General features: G+C 47.0%; 1 protein-coding gene across 3 annotated transcripts in view; it reads left to right on the top strand.

Annotated features, from left to right (window-relative positions):
- SLC2A8 (solute carrier family 2 member 8) overlaps nucleotides 1-14,156 on the top strand; it is a 58,637-nt gene that overhangs the window by 33,079 nt on the left and 11,402 nt on the right. For 2 of the 3 annotated variants that reach the window (XM_075015099.1, XM_075015097.1), the window contains 4 exons: nucleotides 2,338-2,500; nucleotides 3,821-4,027; nucleotides 10,596-10,695; nucleotides 12,633-12,844. In XM_075015099.1, the coding sequence (XP_074871200.1) occupies nucleotides 3,902-4,027; nucleotides 10,596-10,695; nucleotides 12,633-12,844 (438 nt within the window). In that variant the 5' untranslated portion in view covers nucleotides 2,338-2,500; nucleotides 3,821-3,901. The remainder of the gene's footprint in view (nucleotides 1-2,337; nucleotides 2,501-3,820; nucleotides 4,028-10,595; nucleotides 10,696-12,632; nucleotides 12,845-14,156) is intronic. The other variant, XM_075015098.1, reaches the window with a different exon arrangement.

Here is a 14,156-nt window from a genome sequence, read left to right on the forward strand (position 1 = left end):
TGATGCAGTTCCTTCACCCATGTCAGCAGTTTCTGTGGAGAATCAGGTGACAGAAGTTATGGCTATGTTTTGGATCTAAATATTTGGAAACCTCCTGAGAAAGCTCTTTCACTTCTGTTCTAAATCTCTTCTAGTGTTTTGTGCTTCATTTAGTTGAAATGTTTGATTCCAGATGGTCAGAAACAAAAACAAGGCCGTGTCTGCGCTAGCCCAAAACTTTGAAATGGCCGTGCAAATAGCAATTTCGAAGTTTACTAATGAAGCACTGAAATACATATTCAGCACCTCATTAGAATGCCGGCAGCTGCGGCACTTCGAAATTAATGCAGCTCGCCACTGCGTGGCTCATCCAGACGGGGATCCTTTTCAAAAGGACCCCAGCAACTTCAAAATCCCCTTATTCCTGTCTTCTATTAGGAATAAGGGGATTTCAAGGTTGCTGGGTTCCTTTTGAAAAGGAGCCATGTCAATTTCAAAATGCTGCCGGCGTTCTAGTGAGGCACTGAATATGTATTTCAGCACTTCATTAGTAAACTTCAAAATGGCCATTTGCATGGCCATTTCGAAGTTTTGGCCTAGTATAGACATAGCCCAAGTGTGTAAAATGTCATTGCCTTTATTACTAATCTGAGTGGCTTAGCTAATTCTAGCTTTGAGATGCTTAAACATCTGTAAACTCAAGTCCAGATCAATGTGTGTACATGATTACTGTGGTTCCCCTCAGAGTGCAGTAAAGGCCTACTTATCCAACACATCACCAGCCAGCAATTCTGATGTGCACAGAAAGTCTGCTTTATATTGTGGTTGATGCAGAGTTGGTAGGGGACTGGGGCATGGGAGGGCCTGTGGGGCACAGTGTGCAAGGTAACTTGGGTCGAGATGGGGGTTGAGGGTAATTGCCTCTGGCAGCCCTGCATATGGTTCCCTGTCCCTACTGTTCCTGGCAGAGGTGTGGCCAGACAGCTTAGCCGGCATGCTGCCTCCCAGTCACCCTGCCTGAGTGCTGACTCAGCTGCTTCGAGCCATTTGGCCAGGAAATGCAGCCAGTGGCAGATGCAAGATACAGCACCTGAAGACTGAGGATATGTGTACACAACCCAGCTTTTTAGCAGTAAGGCTGTCTCAACACAGCCCTGTCATTAAAATCAGCATGTGTTTGTCAACACTTTCGCCACCACCCTGCCTCATGAGTGGTTTTCACTTAGTCGATAGGAGGGTGCTCCTGCCCACAAAGCAAGATTCACATTTGCAATGGCAAAACTTTTTTGTTTTGGGGGGAGTGAGGTATAAGAATCTGTGAATGAAAGAAGCTTTGAATAGCAATTGTAGACGTAACCTCAGGCGGTATGCCTGCTTGCAGCAGAGGTGCCTGTCTATGCCTCTTCCACAAGCAGCGGAAAGAAGGAGCTGCATGTATGGGCTGCCGGAAGAGAGCACCCCTCTTCCCATCACCCTGCATTCTTCCTGTGCCTCAATGCCTGTGATATCCAAGCCCACTCCCATGCCCCTCTTCCAAATGTGTATGCACACACCCATGCTTGAAACCCCTTCCTCAGTTAACTGACATTTTTAATTTACCAGCACCCTTTGTTCCCCCAGCATGCTGAATATAAGCACTTTTACTATACTGAGCATATTGTGTATTCATTCTTATCCTATTTGAGCTGTGATCTGAGGCTGCTGACTATGACTCATAGCTTGAAGTACGAGGTCCTTTGAAGACAATGGAAAAACTTTTTGACTTTATCACCACCAGGATTTCACCTATTTCTTTATTTTTAAATATGGCTGATTTATAGGGTTAGGGTTGCAAAACAGTCTAACTGAACACCCTTACCTTGGCTCTTCTCCAAGGCCCTGACTCTGCTCACTCCATCTCCCTCCCTGTGTTGCTTACTCTCCCACGCCTTCACTCGCTCATTTTTTAACGGACTTGGGAAGGTACCTTTTTCAACCTGGTGTTCAGTTGAAAACTGCCTGGCCACCCTAGTTCCACTTTATGTTCCATTCAGGTTCTATCCTCGCTTGCTACTTCATTGATAGCCGTCTCCACCTCTAACTTTCCTAACATCAAATTAAGCAATTTAAATTGTTTGTCTTTGGCCACGTAAGTGGCTTTTTGTGTATTTAGACGTCTCCAGATTCTTGCCTCGACTGAGATTGTCAGTCTGGTCCATTGTACTGAGGAATCCAAAACATTGAACTGGTCTATTTACATAATTGTGTGACTTGATCATGTTATAAAACAGACTTTTTTTGGGTTTTGCAGTAGTGTCAGAGTCAACAGTTACTGAGATGTGCAGTACTTCTGTTTAATCATGTCTGGCTTTCTTACAGCAAAGTCCAGAACAAGAACCTATATCTGGCCACCTTTGCTGCTGTTTTGGGACCCCTCAGCTTTGGATTTGTCCTAGGTTACAGTTCACCAGCTATTCCAGGTCTGAAGAAAATTAATGACCCAAATTTAAGATTAGACACCAATGAAGCATCATGGTTTGGGGTAAGTCTCTTCAAGATGCATTATTATAGTGTGTTATTGATTTAGTAAGAAAAATATCTTGTATGTTTTCAGGTGTGGGGCACATCTTTTGAGAAAGCTGTAAGGGACTAGACAGGTGGGTTTAATAGAATATAGACTGTTTTGGTGCTAAGCAATTTGTTCAAATTTTAGTCGGAAAGACTGAAAGATGTTTCCATCTGGGGTCTGACAGTCTGTAGAATAAATTCAGCATTTTCTGCCTCTCACTATGAATTCCTCAGAGTCAGCATTAACTGTCCTTGACAGTTTCAGCAGAACTGCCAAAGATTAAAGGGGACCTCAGTCTCGGGGGCCCATCTTGCTGCTAAATGAGATTACTATATGTGAGGAGTAAACAGCAGGGCTGACAGCTGCCATGGACCTGGAGGTAAGGGGTCAAGGCCGAAAGGGCAGGGCTTGAGACATTCAGCCCTTAGCACCTCCTTGACCATGGTCATTCTCTCACAGCAGAGCAGAGGTGGAGCAGTGCTACTGTGGCACTTCAGAGCGGCATGGAGCTCTGGACAGAGCCGATCAGTGAAGTTTCAGTGGCAGCAGCCAGAGCTCTGGGCTCCTTTTGAAATGCCACACACTAGGGCAACTTCCATCTTTGCCTTCCCTGTAGAACCATATGAGTGCTTTACCTTAGCGGTGCTGTAATTCTGAAAGCCATGCTCTCCCTCTGCATCCAGTCAGTGGTGTATGCAGTCAGTGTGCACATCATTTTACATGCCCTCTGTTTATGTGCATGTCCCTGTAGTAAAACAGGTAAAGGGCTGAGGGAAGGGGGAATGTGTGGACAGAAACCAGTGGAGTCTGGCAAGCCTGGGTGTGGGCAACAGGCTGCATGCACTGATGTAGAAGGTGGTTGTGTCACTGCTCAGGCAGATGCTCTTTATGGGAACAGTTGGCTGGAGAACACTCATGCTGGCCACTTCTGAGCCTTTAAAACATTTTAAATTGTCTTTTCTGAAACGCTAGGTGGTGGTTCTGTTTTATCTGACTGTAGCTAATTTATCTTTTCACTCCAGTGTCTTCTCTTTTTATATCAAGGATTTAATTAAATCTGACTGATTAGCTGTCCTTGTTGTGGTGAATTGATAAGCTGTGGCTACATTTCATAAGGGTGCACTAGTTTATGAATGGTTGGGTAGGTTAGTCATTGTCCCTTGGGGGTAATAACTACCATACCTCTTCTTTTAATGACTGCCACACCTCTTTTAAACGTAAGAGTGATGATTAATGTTCTGAAACGCTGTTGGACGTATAGTTTATTTGTTTGTGTGTGCTTATTTTCTGAAGTCTGTAGTAACATTAGGAGCTGCTGCTGGAGGAATACTGGGAGGATATATTATCGATAAAATTGGAAGGAAGCTGAGTTTGATGCTGTGCTCAGTGCCATACGTCTTTGGGTTTACAATTATCACATCTGCCCAGAACATCTGGATGCTTTACATTGGACGAATATTGACTGGGTTAGCCAGCGGCGTTACTTCACTTGTTGTTCCCGTAAGTGCACTATGTTCTAGTTCCATTTTTCTAATTCAGCAAAATCTTGAAAAATGTTACATGGGATAAAATAGTCTTAAAATCAGGAGTGGTAGCAACTGTTAGCAGTGTAGCAATATTGCCCCCCCCAGCTGTGGTGTTTCCTGTGCCTCTCTTCATTGGCCACAGTGTCTTGGTATGCACAGATCTGCAGGACTCTACTTCCCCAATGTCTGTATGGAGGTATCCACGTCTGTAGGCAAACACAGCACAGGGCTCTATGGATCAGCGCCCTCTTGCTTATATAAAAGATGTTAGGGTGGACCCCACACAGGTGATTTTTCTTGAGTCACACACCTCTCTAGAGATGGCCCTGCCTATCCTGCTCAGTAGGACTGAGGCCTCTCCAATAAGAGAGAAAATTTGAAACCCAGTGCAAGGATGGCAGAGTATTTACCAGATATAGATGTGATTGTTTTGGGGTTTTTTAACAAGTAAAATCTTGGTTGCTATGGCCCTCGGGAAACACTTAGTGTCAATTTAACACATTTTCTATTTGAAAAATTGTTCTGTTAATGCATACCACATGTTCAAATTGTGGTTACATAAGGCAGCAAAGTTGAACAAATAAAAAGTAAAACTGGAGTGGGTTTAATACTCGTGTAATTATGATATGGAATATATAAATGTCTAGTATTTTCTTATATGTCATAACTCATATTTCAGTTCTCAATATTACATAACATCAAAATACTTCCTTTTTGTTTATGAAACTGATGAAAACAGAGGTGTAAACTTGAAACCATCAGAAGTATGCAGAGTTCCACACTACCATTCCAGGTCTGTTTGGCCATGTAGAATTCTGTAACAACTAGATTCGATGTAGTAAATAGACTGAGCCTGTTCCTCAGTTTTGAATGGCTGGCTGATTCCAAAGCTTGAAAACATTCATTTTGTACTTGCTGGACACAGATGTAATTATTTTTCCTACTTTAAAGCTGTTTTTACCAGCACCCTGTCGTAAGCTAGTTTTTTCCTAGAAAATTGCCAACCCTGTCCCAGTGTGAAGTTTATGAGGCTATCTTAAAATGAACTTTTTTGAGATAACTTGAAGAGATTTACTTGTAAATTCTTAGAAAAGTCATTTTCTGCCCAAAGAGTACAGGCTGTAATTTTGGGGAAGGATCCAATATAATCTTCACATTAACCAAAATGATCAATCTATGCTTTAAATGCAAAATTTAATTCTGTCTTCAGTATGGAGCCATGCTGGATACCTCCATATTTGCTTATGCAACCGAACTGACCTTACATGTCAGTCTGTTTAGATGTGACACTGCCAGCGTAGCATATGGTGGGACAGGCACTGGCAAAATTTGGATTTTCATTCTCTGTAACAGAGTAGCATTAAGCTTTTTAGTTCAACATAAAGTCCAAGGCCTGACCTACAAGGGGTTTTGTGCAAGAGAATCCTGATGTGCAGAGCCCCATTCAAGTCCTAGAGTCCTGTCTCCACTTTTGCGTATCTGTTAGGAGAACTATGGAGTTACTTTGTAGCTAACATTCAGCAAAGTTCTCCATTTCTGGGGTGTTAACTTGTTGCCTTCTGTGCAGGCTGTGGTATTTTGATTTCTATGAATTCAGGCATGTTGGTATCTTTTGCAGGCCCTTTTATGGAGCAAGTGCAGATTTTCCCCAAAGTGACATTGCTGGTTTTAGTGTTGCCTGATCTTAGATTACATATGAATTTTCAGTTACCACCTTTGGGTTTGGCAGGTTCTTTGTCCCAGGATCGGGTCCAGTATTTATTTTATTCTATGATTGGGAGCTCAGATGTTAGCCATCATTTTTCTCATCACCTTTATCCTACCCGTCAATACCAGTGGCCATCCTTGTGGAGCCTCCCAAGGACTACATCACTTTCTCCTACCAGCCCTGGGCTGGGAGGTTACATTTATACTTTATGCTGACATCATGTTTGGTACATGTTCAGTAGGTGATGTCTTCTTTTCTTCTTATTTATATTTCATCCCCTTATTAATGGTGAAGTGTGTCTTTGTTTTTGTTTTTGTTCTCTAGGTCAGTATATCATTGGTCTCAACTTAGTCATATACATTAGTGTGTTACCGTGGTCCTTTTGTGGGTGTCTGTTACATTAGTTATTTTCTGTTCTACTCAGTTATTTAGTCTGGTCTTAACCAGTTATTTTGGGTTTTTCCTGAGTAGTGATATAACTTAAGTTGGATATTCCTAGAAGCCCCTGTAACATCAAAGGTTGCTTTATCTAGATGAAGGTCCCCAGTATATGCATATTGATTTGGCTATCTGATTGAAGGGCCCAGGAACATGCATGCTAACTTTGCCTTACCTCCACTTAGTTTGCGTCTACGCTAGCAAGTACATTCAAAATCCAAGTTGGAAGACCATGGTCTTTCAAAAGAACCCGCGGAGCATCTACACACACACGGTGCTCTTTCAAAAGTAACTTTGAAAGAACGGGGGAGTGCTTTCAAAGTCGTGCCCTCCTTCAAAAGATAATTTCAAACGAGCAAGTGTAGATGCTCCGCAGCCCGCTCTTTCGAAAGAGGTAGTCCTCCATGGTGGTGATCAGGTGGCGGTGCCACGCACAGCTCAAGCAGAGCTCTATGGCTCCAGCATCTGGCCACATGTAAGGATGCAGGCTCCCAGAAACCCTCAGGCAGGAAGCTTAAAGCATGCAGGCAGCAGGGAGCCCATGCTGCTGCTCAGGCCATCACCAGTGAAGCTCCGTCCAGCCCAGCACCCCCCACTGGCACCATGGCCAGTGCCCCTAACCCCCAAGGACACCAGGGAGCACTCCCATGAGGGGAGCTATCCCCCCCGCCCCCAAGCGCTGGGCCCCCTCCTGGACAGAGGCCGAGCTGTGGGACTCCCTCACCCTCTGGACAGAGAAGGAGCTCCTGCATCAGATGGGTTCCAGTGCTCGAACATGGTGGTGTTTGAACGCCTGGCCAATGGCCTCACCAGCCAGGGTCACCCCACCCGGACCCAGGACCACGTGAGGTTGAAAGTGAAGGAGCTGCGCTACGGCTACTGCAGGGCCCAGGACACAGCCAGGCAGTCGGGATAGCGCCCACCAGCCACCTCTACTATACAGACCTGGACCGTCTCCTTGAGCCCAAGGAGGCAGGACCCTCAGCTGTTCTGCTGGACACTGCAGTCCTGGGGACGGCGCAGGAACCCAAGATGGGGACTGAGGGGGAGGACTCACCTGGAGCTGCAGCTGGCACCAGGCGCCCGTGGAGACTGGACACCACCACTAATGATGAGGGCTCAAACAAAGAGGCCCTTGTCATTGACATCCTGTCCAGCCAGGCCCCATCTGCCTGTGCTTTGCCCAACTTCCTGGAGGGAGCCACAGGTAGGTGGCCTGCACACCAGCCACCCCAGGGACTGGGGAGGGGGCACCAGGTCCTGCCCAGGGTGGCCACAGCCCTCCCACATGGCTGCCACCGTGGATCCTGTGGACCCTGGATGGGCACATATCCTGGGCCCAGGCGGGGGTTCATGAACAATGCTCAGCATCATGCGGCTGGCACAGCACCACAGGCCAGCTGGCTGTGGAGGCAGCTGGTGGGGAGCTCACACCCTTGCCACTTGTGCAGGGAACCTCGGGACATGGGCACCAGGGGCGGTGGGGGAAACAAGGTTCTGTGCCTGGGACGAATGGCCCTTTCCACTCTCCCCATCTGTCTCCACAGTTCCTGCAGCCAGCAGCTGGACCAGCCCAACCACAGAGGGTGAGGGGGGAGAGGCCAGGACCCCGTACAGTCCCTGTGCGGGCCTGCCACTGGGCTGTCCACCAGGGCTGGGAGGAGGAGATGGGGGATGCTGCCCACACCGTAGCACTGCGGGACCTTGCCACTGTGGTGCGGGAGTGGCTGGCCATCAAGCGGCAGGCCTGGGACCGGGTGGTGGCTAACCTTGACGCCCTGACCCAGGGCATGGTTGGCAGCCTGGCCCCAACTGCCACCCCATTGCCACCCACTCCCGCAACCACCCCCATCCCACTGTCCCCCATCTGTCCATTACCCACCCAACCTTCCCAGTCGGCCTCCCCTACTGTCCACACTCTGATCCCACCCCCTGCAGTAAACCCCTTCAAAATGCCCAACCTCGCTGCCCTGGTCCTGACCCCCCTGCCTCCTTCCCCCCACCCCCCGCTGACCTCGTTCAGCTGGCCCACGTATTGCTGGCCAGGAGGAGGCCATGCCAACCCTGCAGAGCCCACAAGGGCCTCACTGCAGCTGCACCCTTAGCTGCCTGTGCTGCTGTCCCTGACACAGCCCCAATTAGGCCCCCAGACATGGAGGAGGGGGAGAGGCATGGGGAGGGTGCGGGCAACAGGGATCTCGCCTGTCGAGCCTCTGGAGGGCTAATGCTGCCCCCATGGCTCCCAGGAAGCCCACCTGGGGCTGCTCTGCCCCTGTAAATAGTTACCCCCCCCCCCCAGCCCCCATTACCTGTTCCACCCTGCTGTAAATAGTTGCCCTAAAACAGGGTTGCACACATTTATGTAAATTAAAGTGTGTGGTTTTTGTGTCCTCCTCTGTCCCCCCATGCATGTGTGGTGGTGGGAGGTGTGTGTGTGTGTGCAGGGTGGTGGTGGGGGATGCGTGTGCATCACCGTGGCCCCCGCTCAAAAGCCTGGCACAGGGCATCCTGGATCCGCACCCTGTCCTTCTGCGCCAGATGGCACAGGGTGGCAGGAGGCTGTTCGAACCTGTGCCCTGGCTCGGCAGCCCATCCCTGCATGAATGGATTGTTCTTGGCCTCAAAGAGGTTATGCAGGGTGTAGCAGGCCCTGACCACTGCCAGGAAGTTGGCCAGGCGCACCTCCAGCCTCTTGCGGAGGCACTGCTCAACAGTATTCCAGGCACAGTTCAGCCGCTAATTAAAATGATCCTGGCTCAGCTGGGTGTGCCCCGTGTATGGCCTCAGGAGGCAGGGTTGCAAGCATCGGGGTAGGCCGCATCCACCACAATACAGGGTGGCATTGTGGCGTCCCCAATGGGCAGCTCCTGCTGGGCGATGAAGGTCCCCTTGGCCATGCGGTGTCCAAGCCCTGATTTCCGGAACACCCTGGCATCATGAGTGCAGACAGACCAGCCCACACAGATGTCCTGAAACCAGCCGTTGGCATCAATGAGCACCTGCAGGACCACGGAGTGGTAGCCCTTGTGGATTACACAGGCCCTACAACTGTGCTCCAGGGGCCCAGATGGCAATGTGGGTGCTATCCAGGCCTCCGAAGCAGTTCAGGAAGCCCAGCTCCTAGAAGCCCCACATGGTGTTATCCAGGTCCCCAGCGTGGATCAGCTGCCGCAGGAGCACCTGTTTGATAGCACAGATGACCTGCAGGGTGGTGGGGGGGCACACTCATGAGTGTGGTCTGGGATGCAACATGCACTCCAGTCCACCTCTCCATCCCTGTCCCCAGTGGGGGATGCCCCACCAGTCCCCAGTGGTGCCCCTTGCTTCCCACAGGTGGTATGTGTGTGAGCCAGCCATCGCTTACCTTGTTGAGGATGGCCCCAATGGTGGCTGACAGATCGGTGACTCTCCGAGGTGGCCAGTTTCCACAGGGTGATGGCCACCCTTTTCTGCAGGGGGAGCACTGGCCTCCTGTGGCTGTTGTGGTGCTGGAGTACCAGGGTGAGCCAGTCGCAAAGCTCTAGGAATGTCCCGTTGGTCATACAGAAGTTCTGTAGCCACCAATCATCACCCCATTCCTCTGGCACCAGGCAGTTCCACCAGTTGCTGCTTGTGGGGAAGCTCCACAGGTGTCAGATAACCCAGGGGACCAGTTGAGGATGTTGCACCCTGAGGAGAGCATCCAGGAGGGTGGCTATTAGGGTGGCCACCCGGAACCACTGTGTACAGCGGCCAGAACTGCAGCTAGTGCGCTGAACACGGCCTCGATGGGGGAGGGGGCTGCTTGGGGCCGAGGATGCCTCCTCATTCCACTCTCTCCCTGCCTGCCTGGGGATGGAATGCTGGCCCTTGGCGTGCGCAGGCTGCGGCATAGGATGGGAGGGCCATTTAAAGGGATGGTGGGCCACAACCCTGCCCGCGACGCTTACTGTGCCTGTACTCTCAAAACAGCGCCCTGGGTCGTGTGGATGTTCTCTTTCAAAATTGCACTCGGGGACTTTCAAAAGAGTGGATCGCACCTTCAGTCACCATTTACCTGTGCGGACTCTCCCTTTCAAAAGGACGGCTTTAGACATTCCATTTCAGAAGATGCCCTTTGGAAAGGGAGCTGTGGTGTAGATGCACCCTTACAGTATGTGGCCTGTAAAGTCTCTTGTGTGACAGTCAGTGCCAATATAAACCTACTGTAACTACTTATAAGAAACATGTAACCAAAACAATAAGAGTGATAAATCTATTAGCAAGCAGGTTAGCCCTATAGGCTGTACAAGTCATTCCAGTATCTGTGCTTACAGTTGATATAGGGATCATATGAGTGTTTTTAACAAAGTCCTTTCAATGTCAGCTGTTCTTTCTAAAACTTTTTGTGTTAATATTTTCTAATTGTACTTTTTAGGTATATATTTCTGAAATTTCCCACTCAAAAATTCGCGGAGCACTTGGCTCATGTGTTCAGCTAATGGTGGTGACTGGCATAATGGGAGCTTACGTTGCAGGTACTGCACTTCGTTGTACGGTAGTAGAAATGTTGTTGTGCTGGAAGTGACCTTGAAGAGTTATCAAATTCAGTCCTCTGTGCTGTGCCAGAACTGAGCAAACTTAAACGCGCTCTGACAAATGTTCTTAAAAATCTCCAATGACTTTCTCCATTGGAGGGCTGTTCCAGACCCTAACACGCTTGGGCTACATCTACACTAGAGTTTTGTAGACACTCCATGGGTTTTGTCGACATACAAAATGCATTTTGTTGACCGTCTTTTTACAAAACTGAGCACTTTCACCAACAGCATTCTGCCTCTCTGCAATGAGGAATAACACCTTTTGTCAACAGTTTCTGCCCACACAAAAGCCGTGTGGAATCACTTCCAACAGTGACTTGTACTGACAGAGGCTTAGGTGGACGTAGCCAAAAGTAGTTATCAGTGGTTCACTCAAACTTGGAAATGCATCTAATAGGATTCCACAGGGGTCAGTTGTGGATTTAGTACAAAGCAATATTTTCATTAATGATTTGGATAGTGAAGTACAAAGTGTATTTATAAAAAGTACAGATGACAGAAAGCTGCGATGGATTGCAAGCACTTAGGAGGCCAGGATAAGGATTCCAAAAAACAGTGGCAAATTCCAATATTGGTGTGAATTCAGCAAAATGAAATTCAGTCAAGGCAACCTGATCTATGAGGAAAGACAGATCTGCTGAATGGAGGCGGGGCATTAGCCCCAGCTCCTTTAAATTGCCATTGGAGTGCCATGCACTCCATGCAGCTCTTAGTGTTCAGGTGAGTGCACCACACTTTATGTGGCACAGAAGGCTGGCTGCCTCTGTCTCTTCTGCCTGAGGCTCACTGCTTCCAGGACCATGAAGCTGCCCATGCAGGCTGGCAGCTCTCCTTAGGAGAGGTTTCTAAACAAAAACAAAACAAAAAAACAACTTTACATATTTAGTTCTAAGAAAAAACTGGGTGAAGCCTCAAAAGTTTTTTTTTTCTGAATGTCAAAGGCTATTAAAGAGGACTATTCTCTGTATACAAGGAAATTAGAAATAGTTATGGCTTAAGCTGCAACAAGGGACACTTAGCCTTAGCGTTTTATGTAATATCTAACCTACGTCTACACTACAATGATCTGTCAACAGAAGTTACTGTAAGAAAGATCTTCCGTCAACAGAAGTTTTGTTGGATCATGTCCACACACAAGTGGATCAAAAAAGCAATCTGCGCTGTCAGCAGAGAGCGGCCACACTCCCCATCCCTCTCTCAACAGAACAGCCAACTAGAAGCTCTGGAAATGGCTGCCCAGTGAACTGGAAGCCCTGTCTGTTGACAAAAAGGCCCCCGGAGTGTCTACACGGCTGTTTTCTGAATGATGAAGGTGTTATGCCTGACCAGGGAGAGGTATAATGCTGGCGGTGGATGTGCTGGGTTTTGTCTGTAAACTGTTGACTAAGTGCATTTTGCATAGAGACACTCCCAAGAGTTTTTCCTACCAAAGCCTGGTTTTGCTGTAAAAACCCTTTCATGTATATGTACTGAAAACTAGTTGAAAGCCATACTCAAAGGCTACATCTTCTAGTAATTCCATCTAGACCACATTTCTGTAGTTTGCTTAGGAGAATTTTGTGTAGGCCTGTGTCAAAAGCCTTAATATAATCAGGATGTATCGCATCTGCTTTCACCTGCTTACCTGGCCAGTAACCCCATCAAAGAGGGGAATTAGGATGGTTTGGAACAATTTGTCTTTGATGAATCCATGCTGGCTATGGGGTAGGCAAGTCTAGTGAAACTTTCAGGAGGAGAATCAAGTATGTACTCAGGGAACCACTCAGAAGAAGAGGAAAATGTACAGAAATTGCTTGATCAGCAGAGTGAGTACAGCTCTTTATAATGAGTACAAATGTCAGCTGATTGTTTGTTCTTTCCCCTTCCTGCCTCAGGAATGGCACTCAGATGGCGCTGGCTGGCTGTGCTATGTTCTGTCCCTCCCTGCCTAATGCTCCTGTTCATGTCCTTCATGCCTGAAACACCTAGGTTCCTGCTGAACCAGAAAAAACGCTCAGAAGCTTTGGCTGCTTTACAGTTTCTGTGGGGATCAGAAGTGGACCTTGAATGGGAATGCAGACAGATTGAAGCCCGTGCTGAGGTGCAGGTGATGAAGGGTTGGTTTTGTTCTGGTTTACACTAAAATTTCATTAATTCAGTTAAAAAAAATTGAATATGGTTAATTACATGCATTGTGTGTGTGGTGAGAACTAATAGTGAAATGTATTTTTTTTCAAGACTTGACTGTTATGTTAAGTGTGACTTCTTCCCTCTCTCCTCCCACTCCAGCCCAGCCTTGCCAGCCACCAAATCACTGTATAGGAAGTGGGACTAGAACATGTAACATCTATATCCCTGTGGACTGGTTCTCATGTGGTTAAAATCCAAAGCTCCCACTGAAGTCCAGGGGTGTTCTAGATGCATGTTGAATGGAGGTGCAGACTCAAATCCCATTTTTAATTATTTGTAGTAGGCACCTAGCCCTTGCAGCCCTTTATTTGCACTAAGTTGGGGCGTGCAAATGGCAACTCCAGAGCCACATGCCACTCTTTGTGGATCCTGACATTATAATTGCAAACTTAAAAAAAAATCCTGATTATTTTCAATAAACAGTGAATGTGTAAAAAGCCTAACAAGAACTTTTATATCTAAATAGTAAACAATATGATTCAAAGGGTTGGATAATTCCCCGTTTAATATGTCCAGTGTGTTGTGGGATATGATACTGTATCTGTGTTTTTGTTCATGTTGCTAATAAAGTCTTGATGATTGAAAACAAGAAGGAAGTTGTACAGTATTCCTGCTGTGAAGGGCAACACACATTTTAAGAAGGAGAACTGAAATGAAATGTGAAGTAAAATTAACATAATTAAAGTGGGCTCAGAAGTGAAAGTCAGGAATATAGTGGTACAAACACATGTAAAGTGTGAGGAAACAGAATATGTAAAAAGTTGGCAAATGTCCTGTAGTAAATATGTAACACATTACAAATAATTGTGTGTGCACTGCTCTTAAAATGGAGGTTACAGAAAGTATTGTTTCATGTTATTTGTCAAGAATCATCTTGCGTCTCGTGAATTAGTTTTTACTAACTTTGAAAAAAGTGGCTGCTCTTGCTATTTTGGTTGCCAAGCCCTGCAGTAGGTGATATAAATTAGTTAAACAATGCAAAAAGAACTAGGAAATGGAAATTGTAGAAGTATTGGTCCAAAATCTTCTCTCTCATGCTGATATATACAAGAGGTGTGTGAATACTCTTTTTCACAAAATGATTACTCTATACCTGACTTATCCGTCCTTTTTCTCAAAGGAAACCTGGACAATGCTTTAAAAAGATACGGTTGGAATTTTGAATTCATAAGTTTGCAAGACACTAAATCATGGTCTTAGTGAGAGAGCCTGGATTTTTACTAATTACT

The sequence above is a fragment of the Carettochelys insculpta genome, chromosome 21 (genome assembly GCF_033958435.1).
Source record: "Carettochelys insculpta isolate YL-2023 chromosome 21, ASM3395843v1, whole genome shotgun sequence".
NCBI lineage: Eukaryota > Metazoa > Chordata > Testudines > Carettochelyidae > Carettochelys > Carettochelys insculpta.